The sequence below is a fragment of the Alexandromys fortis genome, unplaced genomic scaffold (assembly GCF_014885135.2).
Source record: "Alexandromys fortis isolate MF-2015 unplaced genomic scaffold, M_Fortis_MF-2015_v1.1 scaffold_264, whole genome shotgun sequence".
Lineage (NCBI taxonomy): Eukaryota > Metazoa > Chordata > Mammalia > Rodentia > Cricetidae > Alexandromys > Alexandromys fortis.
In genome coordinates, this window is record NW_026068140.1 from 941,458 (window position 1) to 965,580 (window position 24,123).

The 24,123-nt window shown below is 50.4% G+C and overlaps 3 protein-coding genes across 7 annotated transcripts in view; all 3 read right to left on the reverse strand.

Annotated features, from left to right (window-relative positions):
- Hoxc4 (homeobox C4) overlaps nucleotides 1–20,097 on the reverse strand; it is a 36,622-nt gene extending 16,525 nt beyond the window's left edge. For all 3 annotated transcript variants that reach the window (XM_050126695.1, XM_050126697.1, XM_050126696.1), the window contains exon 1: nucleotides 19,961–20,097. The gene's annotated coding sequence lies outside the window, so the exon portion shown is untranslated. The remainder of the gene's footprint in view (nucleotides 1–19,960) is intronic.
- On the reverse strand, nucleotides 1,352–20,097 carry Hoxc5 (homeobox C5). The gene is made up of 3 exons (XM_050126701.1): nucleotides 19,961–20,097; nucleotides 4,383–5,328; nucleotides 1,352–3,693 (listed from the first exon to the last, which is right to left on the reverse strand). The coding sequence occupies exons 2-3, from the start codon at nucleotides 4,834–4,836 to the stop codon at nucleotides 3,479–3,481; spliced, it is 669 nt and encodes a 222-aa protein (XP_049982658.1). The 5' UTR covers nucleotides 4,837–5,328; nucleotides 19,961–20,097; the 3' UTR covers nucleotides 1,352–3,478.
- Nucleotides 7,165–20,104, reverse strand: Hoxc6 (homeobox C6). Of its 3 annotated transcripts, none has more exons than XM_050126699.1 (3): nucleotides 19,961–20,104; nucleotides 8,994–9,339; nucleotides 7,165–8,247 (listed from the first exon to the last, which is right to left on the reverse strand). In XM_050126699.1, exons 2-3 carry the CDS (start codon nucleotides 9,145–9,147, stop codon nucleotides 7,940–7,942), a joined length of 462 nt encoding a protein of 153 aa, XP_049982656.1. In that variant the 5' UTR covers nucleotides 9,148–9,339; nucleotides 19,961–20,104; the 3' UTR covers nucleotides 7,165–7,939. The 3 variants fall into 3 exon arrangements, with proteins under 3 accessions (XP_049982656.1, XP_049982657.1, XP_049982655.1); XM_050126700.1 differs by lacking the exon at nucleotides 19,961–20,104 and adding an exon at nucleotides 17,909–18,917; XM_050126698.1 differs by lacking the exon at nucleotides 19,961–20,104 and having other exon boundaries at nucleotides 8,994–17,888.
- Nucleotides 20,105–24,123: the final 4,019 nt, after the last annotated feature.

A 24,123-nucleotide genomic window follows, 5' to 3' on the forward strand; every position in this document is an offset into this window, starting at 1 on the left:
ACCATCATCCCCAGCGCCGTGATCCCCTCTAACTGCCAGGCCCTCTGTCCTAGCATTAAACCTCCCCAGCAGCTGCATGGCTGGACAGTTAAGATTATATATGATGTAAATATATTGTGGGTTTGTCAGCTCTCCCTACACCATAAAACTTGGTTTAATGACATCACGTGGTCCCCCAAGAGCCACTCACGGGCTTGCCTTCAGGCCATTCACATAAATAACCTCCAAAAGTTTCAAACTCCTAAATTCACATAGAAGCCTTTTCTAGTCCTCTAATGCCCAGTCACAGTGAAAAGCCCCCACGCTGCTCCTCTGCCCCTCCCTGCACCCCCTTGCAGGGGGGAGGGGGGAGAAAATGGATCTTATTTATTTACTTACTTACTTATTTCTCCAAGGACCTGATGCCCTCAAGGTCCTGTTGATATTTTCTTCCTATTTTGTTCTCCTCTAATTGCTCAGAGTGAGCCGTGTCCCCTCTTCTCACTCCCCCGGAAGGTAAGTCACGTTCTTCCCTCTTTCCTGCTGTCAGAGTGGGTGGGCTCTAGGGCAAAGTAGAGAGGTGGGCTCTGGCTCTCTTACCACCTTTTGGAAACAAGGAGCCCCTCTATTTACTCTCCCAGAGCAATGCTAAGCCCTGGAACTTGGAAGTTGGTCCCCGGGGCAGCTGGATGGGGTAGACTTTAAGCAGAAGCTTCTGGTCAAAGAGAAAAGGGATTTCTAGGCCTCACCCACTCCCAGGCCAGGAGAGGTCTGAGGCCTCTGGCTTTGTGTCTTCTGTCTGGGTTGCCTCTGCCAGCAGCACCGCTGGAGCTGGACAAGGGCTCAGGCCCATGGCAAAAAAACCCGAGAGCTAGTAGGCACAGCTTTCCCTCCAAACCCGGGCAAGCTGAGACAGTCCTTCAGCTAGCTCCTCCAGGGAGTAAGAAGTTCAGACTTGCCTGGAGGAGGCAAGCAATCCACCGAAGGGCAGGTGGACTTTGCCAGGCAAGTCTGGTCAGCATCACCCCTATCCTGTTCCCAGTCCCCATCTATCCCTGGGTTTATCAAACCCTGATGTGTCCCCCTGGGGAGAAAACACAGGGCCTTATGAAGCCTGGGAGGCTGGAACTGGTGAGTCTGGGCACCATCACCTCTTCCTTATTTAAGTGTTAGCCATCTGAGCTGGCAGCTCTTCTTCACACCTCAGTGCTCATCCAATAGTCTAACTCAGCACGCAGAAAAATTAAAATACCTCCCTGAAGAAAACCACACATTCTCTCTCTCTCTCTCTCTCTCTCTCTCTCTCTCTCTCTCTCTCTCTCTCTCTCTGTGTGTGTGTGGAAAGAGAGAGAGAGAGAGAGAGAGAGAGAGAGAGAGAGAGAGAGGAGAGGAAGAGAATAGGTTGGGGCTGGGCTGCTCAGGCTCCAGGGTGCAAGTTGAGGAAGTTGAGGGGAGACTTTAGCAGTGCTTTAACATTTCCTGAGCACAGAGGAAGGGAAGGGAGGTAATGGATCCAGTTCAGCAGATAGATACTCACTGAGACCTCCTACATGCTAAGCATAGGATGGGGACAGACAATAGCTTAGGTGGCGGGAAGCAGTAAAGTAAGCCCTTTAATAATCCAAGGAGTATCAGCATTAATGGTTATAAGAAAAGAAATCTCCCTGCCTCTCCCTAGGGCCACTCTGTTCCCTTTCTGTCCTAGTATAGAGTAGCCCCTAGCCCAGTTTCAGATCCCCACACCTCCAGGAAATCACCCCATTGTGGGAGGCTGGAGAGGAAACGCAGTAGAGTTTTATAAACCCATCCCACATTTGTTTCTGCTATAAAGTACTTCCTCCTCCAGCTCATCCCAGGAACTTGGAGTGGAGCTGAGCAGAGCAGAAGCCTAGGCCAGCCTCAGTTGAATTAGCTGTGCCCCCTCCCCCTCCATCAAAATTTCAGAGACTGTGATCAAAGAGAGCAAACTGACCCCCACACTGGTTTATGTAGCTCTGATCCAGTTCCTTCATTGGCTTAGAACCTAGAAGACAGGGAGCAGATTGTCTGTTTTCTTTGAGGCAGAAATGCTCACAGGGCAGGCTGCACTCCCTGTCCTCCTAGTCCCCCCTCCCCTGTCACCCCATTCCACATCTTAGAAAACTGAAGAACATCTCAAACCTTGACTAGCCCCCCCCATCTCTTTTACCAAGCAGTATCAACTATTGCTGGGGATCCTTCTGGGATCAAACATAGCCCTACACCGGGGACTCAGCTTTCCCTCGGGGATGACCCAGACGGAGTAGAGATCTGAAGACCCAGAAAGGCCTGAGTCTCTAGTCATCTGAGTCACTAGTTCCTATGTCCTGGCATTACGTACAGAGGCCAGACAGTCTAGAAGTCTTTTTAATCAAGGAAGAATAGGGCATAGAAAAGTCTGGGGAAACACCAGTACAGGAGCTTTTGAGTACCCTTCCCTTCACCCCAGAGGCCCTTTTTGGAACTCAGTTACATTTCTCTATTCTTGCTGCTCCTAGAAGTGTTTAAAGTATTTTTAAAGGGATTGGTTAAAGACTGGGCCTCCCCATACACTTCAGAACCTATTTAGACACGTCTGCTTAATGCATGCCCTAAACAGACAGAAGTCATTGCATCTTTAATCTTGTTTTTCTTCATTTTTATTTGATATGACAAAATATAGTTTCAGAAAGGATCTGGAGTCAATAAATAGTTGGATGACTGCAATGGGCAGGAGGGTGAGAAAGTCATGGCAGGAAATTCAGGATAGCAAAAAGCCTCAAGAACCACTTGCTGGGGTCCAAAGGCAAGAGACCCCAATAGATGAGCTAGGTAGCAGGCTGGGGCTGTGAACCTGAGAGTGCATGCAGTAGGCCAGGCTGGGGAGATTCCCGGGCTTTGGGATGGGTTAGAAGGTTTGGAGAGAACAGACAACCTCAGGGACTGGCCACTTTCATTCATCTCCCCCTTCATATGCAAATCATTAATAAGTAAGACCGAGTTTAGAAACTATAAAGGTTAGTTGCTATAGGAAAGCGCCCCGAGTCTGGTCATACCTCTGCCTGGCACAAGCAGCCTTCAGCGGCCTGGCCAGCAGGAACAAAGAAGAGGGTGAGGTGGAGGTCGGGGAAAGGGGTTGTGGCCGGTCTGTCTCACCTTAACTCAGGCTGGCCTCGCCCGGGCTAGGAGCTGGAGGGGCAGCCCAGGTTGAGGTTCATCCAGCACTGGCCCGCTGTAGCCCGCAGCCCTCGGGAAAACCCTACACGAGTGTGTCCTGGGCCTGGGGTGTTCAGCTGAGCCGAGGTGAAATGGGCAGGGCAGGCGGCCCCGCGGAACCCTGGGTCGATGGGGATTCGGAATGCCAAGGAAATGCGCTTTTGTTTGGAGGCCTGGAGCCAGTGCTCCAGCCTCCACCCCAAAATCTAGAACGATAAAAACCGAAAAGGGAGGAAGCAGGGATCAAAAGCCGACCGGGGTGCTCTCTGAGGGCTCCCTTCTTCCTCTAAAGAGCCTCTTTGCTCTTCATTTTGGAGTCTTTCTTCCACTTCATCCTGCGGTTCTGGAACCAGATCTTGATCTGTCTCTCGTTGAGACATAAGTTGTTGGCGATTTCTATGCGCCTGCGGCGAGTGAGGTAGCGGTTAAAATGGAATTCTTTCTCGAGTTCCAGGGTCTGGTAGCGCGTGTAACTGGTTCGGGACCGCTTGCCATCCGTCTCTGGAACATAAATCCCCCCAAGCCAGGAAGGGTTGAATACTGAGCAACACTCAGCGTCCCACCCCAGTCGCAGTTTCCCACCCGTGGTCGGAGGGGGTGGAGGTGAGCGCGGTGGGACAGGCCAGAAGGGCCTTAGGCGGACAGGCCCAACCTCGGGAGAAGCGCCTCCGCCTGGGCAGTAAACTTTCCACCGCAGCCTTCACTCTGCGGCCGGAGGGGCTGAGGGGGGGTGGGGGGAAGAGGGAGACCCAGGCTCGGACCGAACAATAAACACCCTCGAGATCCGAGCACCGGGGACCCCCCTCCCGCCCCTCCCGAGTCGCTGGAATCCTCCGGAGCAGCGAGCACCGGCCGGCCGGGCTCCGCAGGGGAGGGAGGGAGCCCGCGGGGGGATCCCCACTCTGAAGCCCCGTGCTCCTCACCCTTTGGATCCCTCTATTTTTTTAACTCCCTCCCTCTCCCCCAAAAATTGAATATTGCCTTTTATACACGTTTTGTTCCTATGATCCAATTATGTCGTCGTAAATTTGGGCGCACACAGCCTCTAAGCCTTTTAGTGGACAGTTTTACGAGCCATTGATGCCTGAATCGTAAAATTTATGGCCGCAGGTTTTTTTTCTTTATTTGCCCCGCATGGCCTATAAAACCCAGGCGAACCCGAGCGCGCAAAATGAAGTCCTAAAGTTTACCGTGGCTCATGTGCAGTTTGGTCATCCACGGGTAAATCTGTGGCGGGGCCGGTGGCTGGCTCAGTCCGGAGGGTTGCCCTGTCTGCGCCTGCTCCTCTTTGATCTCCCCACTGCTCTTAGCTCGCTCCTCCAGCGCCGGGCGAGCCGCCTTCTGACTGTACATCCCGGGGTTCAGAGGAGCCGCTTCGTCTCTGCCCAGAGCGTGTCCCGGAGCGGCCGCGGCGCTGCAGGCGGGGCGGTCGGGGTGAGCCCGGGGGTTGGCAGCCATGTCTACCCCGTGGAGAGAGTTGGAAGGCGCAGGCGGTGGGAAAGTGATGCTTAAGTCCAATCCGCCGTAGCAGTACCTGGATGCCTGCACCTCTGAGGCCGATCCATAGTTCCCACAAGTTTGCATGTTATAGGCAGGGATATTGGGGCTCTGCTTATAGAATGAATTGGCTACGTAGGAGCTCATGGCGGGGAGGGCCCAAAAAAATTTCTGCACCCTTTTTGATTAAGGGTGATTTGTGACTCTTTGAAGTTGAGGGGTTTTTTGTTCTCCAAAGTGCACAATTTATAGGTGGAGATATCTCTTTCTTTATCCTATGCGCTCTTCCCAAATAAGGGAGCCTTAAATAGAGTCACGTGACTGGAGCGGCCACTCATAAATTTGGCTTGATGACCTCCGGGAGGTTAGTGATGGAAGCGGGCGAAACGCATCTTGATATGTTGGCAAAGCCCAACCCGGGTGTGTGTGTGTGGGGGGGGGTGGAGAGTGAGAGAGAAAGGGAAGCAAGGGGGAGAAAAAAAATGGTGCTTGGAATTGGGGGTGGTCGGGACAACGAGCTCACAGCGACACCTGGTGCTTACTTGGAGGAATTGCATCCTGAAGCTTCTCTTGGCAGCTGGATTGTAGAGAAGTTGCTTGTTGGACAAACTAACCCTTGAGCTGGCCTTAAAATTTTGCCTAAATTTGAGAAAAGATGAGGCCTTATTTAGGATTTACACAGGTGGTTTTTATAATGGATAGTGCCAGTTCCCTGCCCCCAGAGACTTCCAAACTGCAAAGATGACTGAGAAAGGGGGTTGGGGTAGCTAAAGTCTAGGCTAGAGAACCAAGAGGGTGTACTTAGGTTCCCTACACTAAAGATCCAGAGCTCTCGCTTGGGAGGGCTGGGCTAAGCTCTGCTGAATAGGAGTTTGTCTTCTCAGCTTGGAAAAATGAACTCAGCCTCTGGGAGGTAGGCAGGATACCCAAGAGGAGGGAGGGCTCCTGAGTGAGCAGAAGCTGCCAGAGAAGTTCTGAGGCTGAGGGTCTTGAGGACTCTCTGGGATATGACCAGAGGGGCTAGATGGACTTGGGTTGACTTCACTAAGTTAGGAACCCTATAGGGGTAAGAGGTACCATTTACATGTGTGTAAGCAGACACAGTGGGCTGGAGGACCCTCCTACAGCTGCGATCCTTGTGGGTACTGATGCCCAGAATTTCAGACAGCAAACAGATGACCCTCTAGGGCCTGGAGAGCATGAGTCAAACCGCTACAAATATTACCAGCAAGGCACAGATAATGACCTGCTTGTAATCTTTTAAGGGTAGGCCCTTAGACCAGGTTTCTCAGCAACCTCAATTTAGAAGGTCCCTAGAAATTTTCTGGACTCTTCAGAGGCACAGGGTGGGCAGTCCAGGCGACTGGGCAACCTAGACAGTCTTTGGCCAGGGTTTTTTCAGTCTTTGGTTCCTTTCCCCTGCTCTCTTAATCCCAAATCTTGCTCTTTGCTGTCTGCCTTTCCCCAGAAGCTCTCTGGCTCAGCCAGAAGTGCCCCTCCCCGCTGGTGGAGGCTGGGTGAGGGCGGTGGCAGGGACGTGGAGAGTCTGCAAAACTCAGGAGGACTTTTTCCCCCTCAGGGAGACCTCCCACCCCCACCTCTCCCTTTAGGCTCACTCAGATGTCTCTGGCGAGGCTTGGGGAAAGAAGGCTGGAGTCTAGAAACAGTTAGGGTCCTGCTGCCACCCCCTCCCCCCCCACATTAGATTTGAGGAGAAAAGAAGCAAGAACAAGATAGGCAAGGGCTGGAATGAAGAAGGAATTTTGTCTGGCGGGTCAGGAGTTCCAGCATAGGCCAGAACTCAGTTTCCAGTCTTTCTCTTTCGAGATGTCTTTGGATCAGTGTTCAGTCCCTGCGGACTGACTCCAATACCGCAGTCCTTGGTTGCCAGGGCGCTTCAGCCACGTTTTGCAACAGCCGGCCTGGCCTGGCGGGCTGGGGGGCTTGCTTGCAGGTCCTCCTTCTGAGGCTGCTCTCAGGCGGGATGGAGGGGGCGCGACCTGGTGCTCGGATCAGGCTCCTTTTCTCGCCTTTTGGGCTCAGGGCTCAGAAGCCGAGGATTCCAGGCTCCTACAGGCGGGAAGAAAGGCCCGCGTGGGGCTTGCAGCCCAACCGGCTTACTCAGGCTTCCCCGCCCCCAGCGAAAGTCCAAGAGGCCCTTTTTCCTCCTTTTCTTTTCCGGGGTGTGTGTTGCTCCTCGTAGGGGAGGTCCCAGAGGCCTCTCAGCACCCCAGCACAGCCAGGAGAACCCAGAGACCGAGGCTCGGCGCCTGGCTGCGGGGCAGGCGAGTGTGGAGGGCTGGCGGCCACGGGGAGCTCTGCTGCAGGCCCGCGGGCGGGTGAATGAACAGACAGGCGGATTATAAACTTTTAAAAATAATATCAGTTTTATTAAATATTCGAGAACGGATCCAGAGGTCGGATTTATACAGAAGGATAACACGAGGGGGTTTCTTTCTTTCTTTCTTTCTTTCTTTCTTTCTTTCTTTCTTTCGTTCTTTCTTTTCTCCTACTGGCTAAACAAACGTCATTCACTTTTTTTCTCTTTTTGCTATTTTCCCTCTTTTTTTAATCCTTTTAAAAATGAAATCGGAACACTGACGGTACTAAACATAAATATAAATACAGAGACCACAAATACAGCTAGAAATATTCACACAGAAACGGTCACAGTTCGTAATATGCCATAATGACCCCCCAGGAATCTTTAAATACAATTTGCCTGGACTGGGCATTTGCTGGGGCAGAGGGGCTGTGCAGGAACTGGGGAGAAGCCCGGGGTGAAGGTGGGGGATGTTGTAGGGCCAAGGCGCGCCCTCCTGAGGCCTCCCGCCCTCCGGCTGCCAGGCCGGGCCCTGAGGCCCTGGAGTGGAGGCCCCAGGCCTAGGAGCCGGCTATCTGCGCGGGGGCGAGAGTTCAGGGCCTCGAGGTGGGGAGAGAGCCTAGGGCTCAATTGGAGGGACGTCAGTAGAGTCTGAAGCGTGGTTCAGGGACCGTGTCCCCAAGGCCTGGGCAAGGGAAGGGGCCTGCAGATAAGCCGAGAAGGAGCTAGCGAGGGGAGCTAGAGGAGGAGGCCTGTGAAGAGTTGTGCAGTGCGGGAGGGGGTCCAGAGCTGACTTGCAGGTCCACGTCTGACTCCCTATTTTTTTTAGGAAGTCACAACACATCAATTGTGCCAGTGATAAATACAGAGTATGTGACTCGGGGAGCTGGGAGGAGCAAGGGAGGAGAGAGGGGTGCAGGGTCCTGGTCACTCTTTCTGCTTCTCCTCTTCTGTGTCCTCCCGCTTTTCCTCTTTCCCGCCCAGGCTGTCGGCGGCTGCCCCTCCGCCGCCCCCCGAAAGCGTGGATGTGAGATTAGATTCTTTTTTCCACTTCATCCGGCGGTTCTGGAACCAGATTTTGATCTGTCGCTCGGTCAGACACAGAGCATTGGCGATCTCGATGCGCCGGCGCCGGGTTAGGTAGCGGTTGAAATGAAATTCCTTCTCCAGTTCCAGGGTCTGGTACCGGGAGTAGATCTGGCGGCCGCGCCTCCGGTCTGCTCCGTAACCGACCCCTAGAGATCCGGGCACAAAACACACTAGAAACAATCAACAAGGCCTCCTCTGAAGACATTTTCGCCTAGCAAAGTCCAGACTCTCTCTACTTGACCCACAACTCGCGGGTTTTTCGAGCTCTAGCCTTCCCCCTTTTACTCTGCCCCACCCCCACTGGGGGTACAGCCAGGACCCCAACTTCATTCAGTCTTCCCACGAGGTGGGAGATGTGTATCCCAAAGAAAGCTGGGGGGCGGGGCTGCATGTCTAAAAGCTGAGTTTTCTTTTTCTTTTTTCTTTTTTTTTAAATTTCTATTTTTTTTCTAATTCCAACTACTGGGGATAAGGGCCCCATCTATCAAGGACTGGGTTTCCCCCCCACCTTCCCCAAAATACTGGTTCCCTGAAAAGTTCTCCCCACTTCTCTGCCCTCTCCTAACTCCCCCCTTTCCCTCCAACCTAAAGAGACTTTGGGGGGTTTTCTCACCCTCTGTCACCTCCCCTCATCCCTGCCCTGTTCCTGCCCCCTCAGCTCTTCTTGGAGCCTTCCAATCCGTCAGGGACCGAGGGGGCCAGGCCCCTGCGAGCCAGAGCGGAGGTGAGCAGAGGGGGCTGAAGAGGGGGCCCTGTCTCGGTGTCGGCGAGGAGACGAGCGTGATTGTTTTTATGGGGCCATAAAAAACTCTCTCCGCCCGTTCTTCTAGGGAAGCCGGTCATAAAGCCAGTTCAGTTTATTTAATTTATATCTCGGAGCTGTAAAACTCACCACTGTGCGAATTCATTCGCTGCATCCAGGGGTAAATCTGGATACTGGCTTTCTGGTCCTGGGGCGCAGTCCTGCCCTGCTCAGAACTAAAATCCTGAGCCATTGAGGTCTGTGTGTTATGTCCTAAGGTGTTTTGTCTGCAGTTTGAGAGCATGTCTTTCTCCTGGTAAAAGGAATTAGATCCATAGTCATACGGCCCCCGGCTGGAACTGAACACGACATTCTCCTGTGGCGAATAGAAGGGAGTCGAGTAGATCCGGTTCTGAGCTACAGCTGCTCCATAGGTCGAGAAATGCCTCACTGGATCATAGGCGGTGGAATTGAGGGCGACGTTGGGGAGGACGTCCTGGCCCCCGGCGAGGTGGCAAGATAAGGAAGGGTTAGTGAAGTAGGAATTCATCCCTTTGCCTTTACCTGGTCGGGCTATGATTTCTTTAATATTTATTTCTGTCTCCAGTTTGTACTCGGAACTAGATGGTTATAGGGACGGCTCCAATCCAGGACAGACAAAATGACAAAGTCAGCTGACCCCCTTCTAGCCAATCGCAAGCAAGATGTCAAGAAGGGGGAAAAAAATCGCTTCTGCTTCTGTTGATTCCCTAGTTGAGACTAAGTGTGTGCTTTGAAAGTAAGACTTGGATTTCCTTTAAGAATATATATGTAAGGGAACTGGTGTTGGTGGGGTGCAGGTCCGTGAGCAGGGCCCCTACCCTGCTGCGAAAGGAAATCTCTGCCCCAGCTAACTTTATTGTGCTCTGGCCAAATGCAGATCGAGAGAAATCTTTGTGTTTTCAGTTCGATTTCATCTTTTGCATTTGCCCCTTTTCTAACATTACATCCTGGTTGCTTCATCTGAGGAGATCCTTCGCACTGGGAGGAAGTCCTCAGAAATTCTACAAGACATTCTAGCTTGCCACTCATGAAGTGAGCCCCATCACTAGACAGCATATTTTTCCAATAATTAAAAAAATTAAAAGGAAAGGGAGATTTCCTGAAACATGGCGCACAGAGGAAGACAGTGTCTCTGAGTCTTGGGTTAGAGGATATGTCCATCTGAAGGGTGACAAGTTGATCCGAAGGGTGAGACCATGGGGTATAGTGGGGTCCTGAAGTAAGTAGCTACTCTTTTCTGCCTCCCAGCCTACTGCTCCTCCCCAGGTCCCTTTTTGGGGAAACTCCTGCAACATTTTTACTTAAAAGAAAACATGTATAACAATACATACACACACACAGAGACACACACACACACACACAGAGAGAGAGAGAGAGAGAGAGAGAGACTCTGAGATTCTTTCTAAAGACATCAACTCCTGTTTATGTTGGTGAAATTTATGATTTGAAACAAGCTCAGGCCAGTGGGGTAGTTCACATACTATGCAGCCTGAATGAGGAAGGGACTGCCATGAACAGTTAGTTATCTTCCAGCAGGCTCAAGCCACTGCCCAGGTCACAAGACCCTATCTGCTCTGGATTCAGGAATGGAGCCCTGGACCTGAGCTGTAAGGCTAGATAGAAGACCCTGGGAAAGGACTCCTGGGGAACTTGGGTTCTCACCCAGCCAGTCACCTCTAGGTGCTCAGAAGCCCTTACCTCCATTTTCCTCCCCACCTTGAGGCTGAGCAAAGGGAGGAGATTAGAACAGAGCAGTTTGTAGGGCTTCAGGGAGCTGCAGTAAAGAGAACCAAAACAGCAGAAGGTGTGCAGCTGGGGTTTCCCTCTGGTTAATCCAAACTGAATTTGATATCGACATAGGCTGGAAATACTTGGAGCTGACAAAGGGAGGCTGGCAAGACACAGGAAGGAAGCAGCGAAAACTCACGTTTTCCCCCTCACTATTTTTTTTTTGTTGTTCTATAACAAGAACCCGGATGTCGCTGGGTTTTATGATCTTTTCCTTCTGTGTAACAAAGCGGAGTAATCAATGGGCAGCAATAAAGCCATAAACGGGACTACGCTGGGGAAAAAACTCGTTTCTTCATCTTCTGTAATGTTAAGGTTTCCCTGGAGTGTCACGAGGTTGGGGGGGGATAAAGTTTAGAACCCCAAAGCAGACAGTGTGTAGGAACTAGTGCAGACAAAATGTTAGTTAATACATGAAACTCTTTAGGGAGTTGAGAAGTCTTCCTGCCAGACAATTGTGTTGGCTTTTTAAAAATCCAGCCCTGCCTTTGGAAAGGAGAGAAACTGCTGGAACTTAGGGGAGCAGAGGAAAAAGCCCTGTAATTATGAAAGTTTCTATCCCTTGGACTATACTATTTTCTTTCCAAGATGAAGAAGGCAGAGGAGGAGGCAGAAAGGGATTTTAAAAGTTATCTCATCTGGGGGTAGCATAGCAGTTGCTCCCCCAACACAGACAGTAGTGTGCTGCTTTTAGCTCTCCAATTCATCTGTACTTGAATTCATGGCATGTCTGGGCAGAGGTTTCCAACAGCTGGCTGAGTCTCCAGCCCCCCTGGAGGGCAAGAGGCAGGGAAAGAGCTAACTGAGGGGCTTAGCTAGGGAGCAAGTCAGTGCACTCCTGGACACCAGTAGCCTCTTTTCAAAGTTCCCAGCGTCCTGTCTGCCCCGAGGGTAGCGGTGTAGCAAGTAGAAGCCACAGCAAGAAAGAGTAAATTTCCCCCCTATTTCAGAATGAGATTGCGAGAGGAATAAATCATGTCAGTGGTACTTCCTTCAAGATATTAAATTGTTGCAATGTAAAACAAATTGAATGATGGAAGATAGGATGTCTTAATGAAGTTTTGTTTTCCATAAGTGTGGATTTTTGTGTATTTTTAAATCTCTTTTATGGATGAGTTGGGGGAGGGAGTGACCTTAAAAGAAAGAAGGGACTTTGAGGGAAACACTGCTACAGTCCCCTAACAAGGATGCCTGAGTTTCCTAGAGCCCCCTCAATCATATCCAGAGATGAAAGGGGCCCCAAAGTTGGGGAGATTCTCTTTTGGGGCCTAAAGGTGGTAGGCTCAGGGGTGGGCGACCCGAGGAGCAGAGTGTAAAGTCTCAGGCCCGGAAAAGTTAAGTGTTTTATTACGTCCCAAAACAGAGGCAGAGACTGAAAGGTCTCGCCGATTTAAAATGAACAGAAACCAGCTGCCTGGGGCGGGGGTGGGGGACAGAAATGCTGGAAAGGGGAGACCAGGGAAGGCAGAAATCAAATATCTTCCCATTATCTAAAGACTTTGGGGGTAAATTAACTCCCAAGACACTCTCCTGCATTCCTTTCTATTCCTAAAGGAGGAAAAGATACCATTTCTTTTAGTTAGACCTTTAATCATGCTGCTGAAATTTACTCGGAGGATTCTCTACAAGGGGGTGAGCAGATCAGATGAGTTGATCTTCCCTCCACTGGGTAATAGTTTTTCCTTCTCATCTTGTGCTCTCTCCTCCCTTTGCGGAAGACTGGCTGGCTATGGGGGAGGGGCCGGAGTTTGAGTTTTTCTAAATATATTTATATTTTCCTGTTAAATTTGTCTGAAAATAATTATGGAAGCTCATCAGCAGAAGCAAGAACAGATGTTTTATTAAAACTGCAGTGCAGCTCTGTAAATATGCACAAGTCTTGGGAAGCAGAGAGATTCCCATTCTTTGTTTCCATCAAAACACAAGCTTAGAGAATCAGAACAGCCCCCCATTAGGCCCGTCTGCCCGCCTGCCCGGTCTATGCCCTACCATCCGTGGGCTTTCGACTTTCTGAATTAGGCATTAAGAAGAGACTTGGTGTCAAGAGCAGATTTTCGCTTTGGGAGCAGTAATTACGGGATTTAAAAACAACATTAAAAATCTTAGAAAAGGAATAAAGGGGGAAAAGTTGCCACTGGCCACTCCAGCCGCCCACCCCCATTAGAAATGTGCTTTCCAGGAGTACTAATTATAGGAGAGGAATTTACTGCCTGCTTCTTGGGCCTGAGTGGGTGTAGTCACTGACCTGGAGGCTGAGGGCTGCACGTTAGGGGTTTCCCCGGATTTCAGTCTTTCAGGAGTCTAAGCCAGGAGAAAGGTAGGGGGTCCCTATGGCTGTGAACTGAGAAAAAAGGGAGGGGAGACTGGGACTCATTTCTAAAATGATGTTATGGGCAGTCCTCATCTTGCCTGCCTCTGCTTTCTTCTCTGCTCTGGCAAATAAAGTCATTTAAGATGAGCCTGGTGAGATCTGGAATTTTTATTCGGGGATATTCTTCGGCAGAATGTCCTCCTTTGTGTTCTGCAGGTCTCCTCTCTCCCTAGATCTTCTCCACCTCTGCAAAGACGTCTGTGACTGTCTCTAGCACTGACCTACTCCATTTCTGGCCTCCGAGCCTAACTACGTGTAGCTCACTCCAACGCGGTAGTGGGAACCGCGGGACTCCAAGCTCCCTCGCCTGCCTGGGCTCTTGGAAGCCTAAAAGATACCGCAGCTGCAGGACACTGCCCCTCCACCACCTCCAGTTCTTGATTTCCAGCGACACAGAATGGTTACCCTCCTCGGCCCCTTTTGTGCCACTGGGAGCGAGCTGAAATCCCTCTTGCAGAGAAAGCTGAGTTCAATAATTGTTCAGCTCACCTCACAATCGCACTATTTGGTTAAGGCTTTGTTGTTCTAGAGTTCAGCTAGCTCTACAGGCTTATAGCTAAATTAAAAAAAAAAAACTTAAAAAAAAACCCTATTCCAAATGTCTGGTGTTTTGTGAACAAGCCCCTTTGATCTCTGTGGACCTCGGAGGAAAAGAATTGCAAAGAACGCTGCAGGCCGCCAAAGAACCTGAACGGAGGTCTGTTCTGCTTGGGAATGCCAAACAGGGCTCACCCAAAGGGCTCCCAGTTTTTTCTAGAGGTGTTAAGGAAAGATTTCCTAACGCACACACCCTCTGTACATACTGTGCATTCCAAAAAAGAATGCTGCTTTCAAAAGTCAAGCTTAGACACACTGGGAGAAAAGTGAAAATTGACACACCCAACGCAGAGACAGATTCAGTTGTAGGAACTTGATCTTTGGTGACAAGGCTTGAGCTCACCAGCTGAAGGAAGTTGGGGTGTCCTTGGTGTGTAAGGAGGGAAGGAGAAAAGGACCAGAAGGGTCAGCTCTGAAAACTTGCCCAAATAACTCTAGGGCCTGTGCTGTGGTTCAGCCGCCTTTTGAACTAAGAAGAGGTTCTGAGCCTTCTAGAGCTGCTGTGTCTTTACCGCAGTAAGCACAGGAGAAAGGAACACAGAGCAGCCCTGCTAACTGATGGCCTGTTTTCTCTCCCTTCCTAACTTACACTCCAGTTACCCTATGCTACTGCTACTGCCATCAGCAGACACAAAACCCACTTTTCCATGTCTGGCTTCTCCAACACTGACTTAAAGTTCAAAAGTAAAAGAGATCCCATCACACTGAGACCCCTTCAGGCTTCCTCTGAATAAAATAATTTCTGACTTTTAGAGACCAGGCCCTCAAGTCTCCCACCTTGATACCAAAGCAGCAGAAATATGAGCTGAGGAGAGGATTTGTGAAAAGCATCTCATCCCTACTGAGAGTTCAGCTGCCTTGGAACTGTTCAGGAGAGCAAAGCAGTACTTGGCCTGGAAATAAAAATCACGACCCAGAATACTGAGGGTACTTTGCATTACCCAAATAGAGCCTCGGGAGGCTGCCAGGTGAGGAAGCACAGACAATGAGGAATGTACTATTCTATGCTAGTCCAAAGGAGTCTCAGCTCTCTGGTTCCTCCTCAGCCTTTGAATGTAGACCATTACTTGGGAATGTTTTGGAGGTTAATGAGAACTTAAAACTGGAGAACTTGGCATTTATGATATCACAGTGAGTTGCCATATGGAAACTATGTAAATCATAAAAGTATGGCAAGAGTTGTATATATGAGTATGAAGCCCCCTCTTACCCACCCCGTTTCTTCTCCTGGCCTAACTTCTCCCACTTGGAAATAAAATGTTATTATGTTCTAGAACAATAAGCCAACAATGAAACCTCATCGTCATTTCTCTATAAATAAGCTTATCTTCTATTGTCAGCAGATCTGAAAGAGGCATTTAATTCATCCTGGTGAAAGGAGAGAGAGATGGGGAGAGAAGATCGTTTCAGGAAAAAAGAATATTACTGTAGTGATACTATTTTAGAGTTGATAGCCAGGAGCAAAATTAAAGACAAACATCGACCCTTCTGACTCTACACCTGACATGACTGGGGATTTATAGGACCCTTACAAAAGGGGAAATTTAATTTTTGTAGGATTTGCATAAATTCACTGATATTTTGGAGGGCTGAGGAGAGGGGTAGGCAACAAGCTTTATCTAGTTTTATGATTCTACTAACGTTACCCTGACTGAAAATCCAACCACATATGTCTGAGAGAAGCTCAGGCAGAAAGGAATGGAGGAACCAGGAGGAGGAGGGCAGAGGAGCTAGAATGAGCTCAGGGTCTGTGACCCCTTTCCAAGTTACCAAGGTGAAGGAAGAAAAGCTGCCACAGGAAAGAGAAGGAAGGTTTGGAAATCTCCCCAACACCAGGACACCCGGGGGTTTATGGTGTCTCCATAATTCCCCTGTCCCATAAACTGTGGCAGTTTTTAGAACAATTTCTGCTCCCTCCCTTTGGAAGGGGAAAATGAGGGAGCGCATAAGGGCGGGAGAGAGGGGTGTTGAAAGGGGGAGGGAGTTTGAAAGAGCCCTGCACTTTGTTCTCCCTAGCGAATTTGCTGGTTTGGCAGGTCTCTGACGCAGGGTGGCAGCAGACAAAACAAGTAAACAAGGCACAGACACAATAAACAGGGCGTCCGGCAGCATTGGCACAGGCTGTGGAATACTGAAGGGGCAAGATTCTGGGTTAATGTCACCCCAAAGTTGGTGTGACCAGAGTAGGAAGGCCTGAGGGAGAAGCTTGGAAGAAAGGCTGTGAGCTCCTGGTGCCACAAGTCTGGGCAGGAGATTCTCTGGAGGAACCTAAGAGCCCTGGGAGCACCACAAAGGCCACCCAGCCCTGCTCCTGCCCTCGCCTTTGTTCACATGGCTTTCCACTGACATTCGTATTTCCTTTCGGTTCTGTCTGTCCTGGAAAAGCTGCAAAAGGGGCCAATTATTTCCCAACAGTGGCCCATACTCAGGGCTCCAGGCCCACAGGCCTTGTATTCTAGAGGGGCCTCTACCAACCTTCTCTCCTAGTGGGCCTCTCTGGTTAAGGTCACTGAAAAGATTAAAATGTACCCCCATCAGTCTCCAGATCTGGGACCTTCCAGACAGTCAAATCTGGCATGAGGAAATGAGCCAGGGAGGCAAAGGGTGGGGGGAGCTATTCACAAGCACCCTTGCCCCTCCAGGTTTACCTCCTCCACAAGCTCTTTCAATCACCTTGGACTGCAGCCACCCAGACCCCTACCCAGAAATCATCTTAGCCACTATAATCCCTTTGCCATCCATCCCTATGAAGGTTTTCAGTCTCCAGGCCCAGTCCTGGCTGCTCAGAATCAGAATTGCTCACAGCCTCACAACAGCTATGAAAGAGTCCAAAGACTTCACTTTCAAGATGACTGGGTTCTCTCCTTGGAAGACAGCCTGTGAGTTGGCAGACTTCTTAGGGAGATAAAGAGAGACAGCAGAAGGATGTAGTATTTCTCAGGCCAGAGACTGGATAGCAAAAGCAATAAGCCAAAGCCCTTGTGGCTTCTTTGGATTTTTGCAAGCCACATACTCTGATTCCAACACACATTTCCACCAGAGATGCCCAGAGGGCCTCCTCCTTGTGCCCATCTCTCTCCTAGCCCAAGCCTTCTCAGCCAACAAAATTCTGCATGCACATAAACATGGTGTTGAACAAATATAGACATGGTAATATATAGTTAAAAGCACAAGAAAATATGAGTCTCTTTATATTCCTCCCAGAATCTGAAATGGTATATTTGAGACTATATAATAAATATATAATTCCACCAAGCCTGGTTTCACAACACAACAGCCAGTTCAGCAAGGTTGCCTTCTCCAACCAAGGTCAAATTCTGTAGGGATCACAACTGTCAGAAAGAGAGGAGAAAGCGTTTGTTCTGCTCCTTTCTGCTAGGAACCTGGCAGGAAACACAAGGGATGGCAGGGCTTACAAAGCCTCTTAAGGGGCAGATCTGAGTGTGCCCAAAAAGTGAGCTCAGAGGGACTGCTGCTAGGTCCCAGGCTCTTGGGAGGTTGCCAAGCCTTGATCCACATTATCCAGTGACTGCCTAGCCCCAGCTTTGAGTGTGCAGAGTCCTTGAGCAAAATTCTATTCCTAGTTCCCTGCCTATTATTAGATAATCAAAGGAGCTCTCCTAAAGTGAGGAACCACATTCACACAGAATTTGGCATGCAAGGAGGTTAAGGATCGCCACTGGTGCCTCTCTTGAGTTTCTGCCGGAATGCCAGAAAAAGAAAGAACCAAGGAGCAGAAAAACGAAAGTAACTGGCGAGCATAGTGCTGTGTTGAGGTCTGATTTATTCCTTGGCCAGGTCGGAAAACTTGAAAACCAGGACCAGTCACTGGCTTCTCCACCTGCCAAGGGAGGGGGCTAGGGGTGAAGGGTATAGGAAGGGCGAGGGGAGGAAGGCTACAGGGCTGTAGCCAAGAAGGAACAGGAAATCAATAAAAATATAAAAACACCTCAAGCTGGTGTTTTTAACGGGAACTCTCGCACCCTAGCACCTCGATATGGCTATTAGCACATCCAGCTAGGTTCCCTGTAGGCCTGGAGAAATATCCCAGCCTAGCCCAGGCCCGCCCCTCTGATGGGAGGGGGCCTCTAACATCCCAGGTGAAGGAATCCACTCTGGCCTAACAGCCTTCTCCCAAAACGGTTTTCTTCTGGGGTGGAACAAAGGAGACTTGTGCCCCTGAACATTCCCTCCCACGTCATTGCGGCCATTAGCAGGGACAAGGTCCGACAAAAATACAGGCAGAAGAGAGAAATAGCGGCCTCACCGATCGGCGGTTCCCACTGTACGCCAGGAAAAAGGCTCACGTTCCGGCCTCCAGGGCCCCTCCACTGTCTCAACGCACGCCCCTGGCCCTTTTCAGGTCCCACAGATTCCCGTTCTTGTCAGCCCTAGCCTGGTTCCCCCGGGCATCCGCCTCGGGGCCAGGCTCAAGCGGCAGCAGAGTGCGCGGCAGCGGCAGCGGAGCAGGCGGCAGGCTGCGCCCATTTGGGGAGAGCCTAGCGCTTTTCTTGGTCGTAAACAAGGAACGCGAAATTAGCCCCTCGGCAGACGCCTCTGCCGACACACCAGTCCTGTTGGGGGGTGGGGTGGGAAAGGGGAGAGAAAATGCCATGTCTTCCCCCGGGAGAATACCTCAGAGGCCTTTATGTTGACTGCAAAGGGGAGAATTTTGGGGGGGCTGGGGAAGATAAGGTGATTGTGGGGGAAGGAGAGAGAGGATTCACTATAGGGTCAACTCAAGGGATTTGGTTTGAAAGAAGTCGAACTGTATTTTTAACAATTTGATAAAAATGGGTTCTCTACCCACTCTGCCCCACCCCACCCCACCCCCGCGCACGCAGGCGACGGGTCTGGGTTTAAACAGGAAATCGAGCTATCCCCTCCCCCACACTGCTAGGCTAAGGCTCTCTCAGTAGAGATTCTGGGGGGAAGATGAGGGGGAACTGACCCTACTGAAGGTGAGTCTGGCTCTGCGTCTGGGCCCTCGCCAGGAAAATGCCGAGTTCCCAGCTCTAAGGTGTGTCTGTTTGGGTGTGTAAGAATTTTGTGTGTTAGCCGCTCTTTATAAACACAATCTCACACTTTACAGGGTCGCCTGGGACCCAGGCCTGGGAGCAGGGCGGGGTCATATATCAAACTGCAACAGTCAGGGCCACGTACATTTGGAAGAAATTAAGCCACTGTGTTATGAAACCATATGTGTCAAGTTAAGACTATACAACACTCCATTAGCACCAATTATGAGGAAGATCCAGCATTCTCCATGCCACCTTAGTCTGACGCCCTTTCCCAGGAAACCCCACCCACCCCACCCATAAAGTGCAGGCGGGCTTGCAGCACCTTCGAGGCCCTGTGGACAAGGCCTGGTCTACACCCGCCCAACTTGAAACCTCTCTCATTCCCACCTCCACCAGGACAAGCCGGGTCCTAATCTAGAGCAGCTCGGCGGGGTGCGCAAGAAAGTTAGTGTGGCATCCCGGGTGGAGGGGGCGCAAGTGGGGGCTGAGGGCGCTGGACTAGCGGGAGGGGGTGGATAGGTCGCTTTCTTGGAGCACTAAATGGCTTTTGATCGCTGCATTCCCACCCCCACCCCTTCCAACCCCAGCGTAGGGCGCCTCCCATCCTTCTGTGCGCCAGAGTGGGGGCGGGAGCAGGGGTGGGCAGACTCTCTCCCCTTGGCTGACGCACACCAGCCACCAGCCTCCCCCCCCTAATTGTCAATTAACAGGCTCCGCCGCCCGCTTTGCTGCGCCCGCTTCCTGCTCCGCGGCCCGGCCCTGGGCTCACACTGCGCATGTGTGAGGTCTGGTTTCTAGCTCTTCGGGAAGGAGGGGGCTGCTGAACGGGGAGGGGGCGCTGGAAAGTTTGTTTGGGGTTGAGGGGTTGACGTTGCTTAGGGAGCAATGGGTCCAGCCTACAGATTCTTTCTACTCTTGAAGTTTGAACTTCCAGGCCACCACGACCCATTTCCATCAGTCAAGCTCTCTAAAGAGCAGGTATGATACTGTGGGCTGATATCAGAGGGCCCCGCGCCCCAGACTAGGATTTGAGCCCCGAGGGCCAAGATTCTCTAAACCTGGACCCCAACTTCGGCGCACAGAGAAATCAGGACAACACTTTCTCCCCAGTACCAGTTACCAGTATTTCAGCGTTACCCAGTCCCCCCATTTTCCGCCCCTTAATTACCCACGACCCCACCATCTCACCAGCCCCCACTCCTCCCTAACCAAGACCAGCCGTTGCTGTCCTCATCTTGAAACCGCCACCCAGCTCCGGACCATTAGTTACGTATTTGAACCAATAAGGAAACACTTACCGGGTGCCGCTGTCACGCTCCCTCTCTCCCTCTCTGTCTCTCTCTGTCTGTCTCTCCCACTCTCTGTCTTTCCTCATTCTGTGCCGTTGCGGAGCCTGTCTCAGCTCCAAACATACACACATATACTTTATATAAATTTAAAAAGAAAAAAGGAAAGTCCTAGTAATTAAAAAAAAGTCAAATTAAGGAGAGTTGCAGGGAAGGGGCAGGAGGGAGAGGGGAGGGGTGGAGGCGTCTTCAGCGCTGGATCTCAGCTCCCACACCCTCGTACCTCCTGCCCCTTGGGGGCCTGAGGGTCGGGTTGAGGGAGGGAGAGAGGTGTTCTCAACTCCTGCCTCTCCCCTTCCACCCCGCCCTCCCCAGGTGCCCCCAGCTTCCGGCAACTCCACCTGGAAGGAAAAAAAATAAATAGGGAAAAATAATTACTAATCAGATTAATAAAAAATATACTGGTAATGAACAGAGCGCCCAGCGCAGGTTTACCTGGCAATGGTTAGGCTCTTACAGGGAGGACTGTTCTGCGGAGCGCTCGGAACGGACAAACCACAATAAAAAGTTCACGTTCATGGATGGAATCCACATGACTTCTTGTGGCCAATCCAACTTGTGAGTCGATCGTAAACTTTTATTACTCAGCTGTAAATTTTCTGCAAACAACCGGGAATGCGATGCATTTGTGTAGCGTGTGCAAATGGGCGCCACGGTCGCCATGTTTACCCAATTCTCTCAGAAAGGGACCATCACCCAACCCCCACTCCACCCTCACCCACCGCCCACTCCCCACGGACCGGCTGCTAGACTAACACAGCAAGAGCAGATAGGGCTAGTATAGAAGGGAGAAAATAGGGCTCAGACGCTGAAGGTCGGCTGCCTCCTCTTGCTGTCTGGAATTTTAAATACTTTTCTTAATAAATGAAGGTAATAATGTTGGATCTGATGAAAATCAAAGCTTTGCAGAGGTCTGCAGCCTTGAGGCAATGAAGGCTGGGGAGATGAAGGAAATAAAAATGAATAGGGTACCTACTCCTACCTTTGTTTTCTAGAAAGAGAACACGTCTTTTCTACTGCGGTGCCCCAGGCAAGCCCCCACTCCCCACACATCAGACAAGAAACTGGAGTCTCAGGACGCTGGCAGCCCTCCCAAGCAGCCTGTAGTAGATGGTGTCTAAAAGACAGAACTGGACCAGAATTTGGCTGTCCTTTAGGCAGCAGAGGGTGACAGTTCCTGGGCAGCTTCAAGGACCCCTAAAATGACTTTCATTCCCCAGGTGGTCCCTTTCTCTGACAGAAGGACTTTCCCACCCCTCAAGACCATTTCTAGTTTCATTTCAGGTTCTCTTGTTTCCTAGTTTTTAATGGCAACTTGCAAGACTCAAAGAATTTTTTTAAAAATGTTAACGTTTAAGATTTTGGTCCAGCTTTCTTTGTTTTTCTTTTTTCTTTTTTGAGGAGCAAGGTACTTTTGAAACCATTTCACCCTCTCTGGTAGCTCAAAACACCTGTCTTTTTCAAGCAAAAAAAAATTCTCCTTCAGTATCTGGGCAGCTGAGATCTGATTTCAGAGCTCGCAGGCCCGTAAGAGAGTCATTTACTGCTTCGAATTCTGCCTTTTGCTCTAAAAGTTTATGCACCCCATTTCCCAGACCACCAATTTTGGTAGTAAGTACGGTTGGGGAGGCCAGAATAAGCTACCTCCTAGAGACTGGTTGCTAGGCTGTAGTCCGGCCACTCCCCACTGACTGGAGATCTTTCCTTGGTCGGCATTGAGCAGGCAAGGGAACCTCAAGGGCTGAGTGCTCAATCAGCCAACAAGAGACCCTTCGTCCCCTCCCCAAACTTCCCAGTGAAGCAGTTCCCTCAGCCGGATGCAGAGACCTCGTTTCTTTTACAAACCCACCCATAAACTTTATAACAGGTAGTTAAAAATCACGGCGAGGAAGCGCTGGCCCAGCTTCTCACAATGGGCAGTGGGAGAATGGGACAGCACTGCCGGGCAGCTCACCGGAAATTTTCCTTCCAGATTATGGCACATACAACCTGTCCTGAATCCTCTTTAATTGGGGCTAGGGATAACCCTCTGGGATGGCATCTCATACCATGAATATGAGACTGTGGAGGTCAACCCATGTTCTTCTTCAAGGGGTCCCTGGGAGTATCTCAGGGGCACACTAATTTCTTTGGCGCCTCAGATTTCTCCAAGACCCCCATCTCCCTTGGACGTTCAGTGAAAGAGTGGGGAGAGAAAAATGCGGTGGTATTTTTTTAATACCGAGAAACGAATTTGCCCCCCAGTTTAACAGCTGCACCATCCTGTCTTTACCGTTGAGATTAGAATAATAAATCCAAGGCGAAATGAGCGAGATGCTTCAACTCAGTGTTTGTGTTTTGAAAGATACTATTTTTCACAAATCACAAATAGCTTTCGGAAGCCACTTTGATTGGCTAATAAAAAAGTAAAAAATGGGAGAAAGTCGTATCTGCAGCAGCCGAATGGTACCCATTTCGGTAATGGGACGGCAGCAGTGACATTTAGGAGCACGCATTTCTAAAGAGCGCATCCCGCTCTTGCAATTACATTCCCCCATAAAATGGGTTTTTAACCTCCTTTTTTCCCAAAAGAGAAAGCAGAAGAGGTGGGCAGGGGAAACGGGGAGGGGTCGCTGGGGCTCCTTAGGTCTGACCCTCCTGCTGCCCGACATTTCCAGAGAAGCCGGGCGCCAGACGCACCCGCTCTCAGACGCGACACTTTAGGACCATGGACACTACTGAGCAGGCCAGGGATGAATGGGGGGGGTTGGTGTCTATGTTGGGGGGAGCTGCAAGTCCCCTCAGAGCCATTTACAAGGGGTTCATCTCGCTCTGCTTCAGGGAAGGATTTTTTTCCAATAGCAACCATCACCCCAGGATTAAAAATGAACCGGCTCTCCTTCGGTGGCCCCACAGAGTCAGATAGGAAGTGAAAGCCTGTTTTCAGGCTTCCCTGGACAATCGCCTAAGCCTCCGAAGTCAAACGGGATCAGTTAGTTGTCAGCAGGGACCCCAAATTCCACAGATCCCCCCACCTCCTACTTAAAGTTATCCCAACCTGTCCTTCCACCCCGCAGCAGCTTCTCAGCCTCTAGGAAAACCGCCTTCCAAATCTTGAACCCCTTTTATAGGAGCCAGAGATTAGTACCTGGTGAAACATTCGGCCTGGGCCTAGGTTAAAAATCACTGACCCCAGAGATCTGGTCTCAAAAATATATGTCTTTAGGGTTCTGTTTTTGAAGACCAGAAATCCTCTCTTCCCCTCTTGCTCTGGCCTGGCTGAACCAGACATCTTGTATCTCTGGAATTTGGAATGGTTTGGGCATAAACAGATTTGTCTGCCTAGGACCCTACAGAATGATCCCTTTGCTAGCTGAGTTCCTGGTACTGAATTCTTTATTTTGGAAAATGAAAAGATTCCCTTTCCCCTGCTGTGGGGGCTGTCCACCCAACAGGCCTATGCTCCCAAATCAGCGGTCCTCACTGTGGTAGCCAGGCAAGCAGCCCAATTGTAAAAGTGAAGCCAGCCAGGAGCTGGCTTGAAACAATCAGAACAGAAGCTAAGTGGACACAAGGGGGCTGAGTGGCAGTGATAGCCTTGGGTTGAATTTGAATTCCAGGATGCGGACCCTGACTGGTATACCAGCTTACTCATTTGTCCTTCCCTTCTCCTCTAAACCAGGCAGAAGCTTCCTCATTCCACACTTTGGCATTTGTCAGCCGAACTCTCCTGACTACTCAGCTACATTTAGCGTCACATACCCCTAACCCTATCCTCTCCACTATTACAATATGATGTACTGGCTGGTAAGGGGTGCTCACAAGCAAGAGAAGAACCCCACATATCACCCTTAGCCCAAACCCCTGGAAGAAAAGGCATAGTCCCAGGAGAAACATGGACCCAGCACAGAAATGAAGGGGCTCCTGTCTTCCCTCTGAAGTCCCAGCACCTATGAGCCTTCTTGTTTGGCAGTAGTATTAGCTAAGTAATCCTCCTTCCTTCTAGTAGACTTTCCTCCTTCCTTAACCCCTTAACTGCCAGTCACCTGCCCTCCTGTCTCCCAACTCTCTCCACCCCATTCCCAAGTTCCACACTCAAATTCAGATCAGGGCAGGGCCTTTTGCAGAGCTGGGGA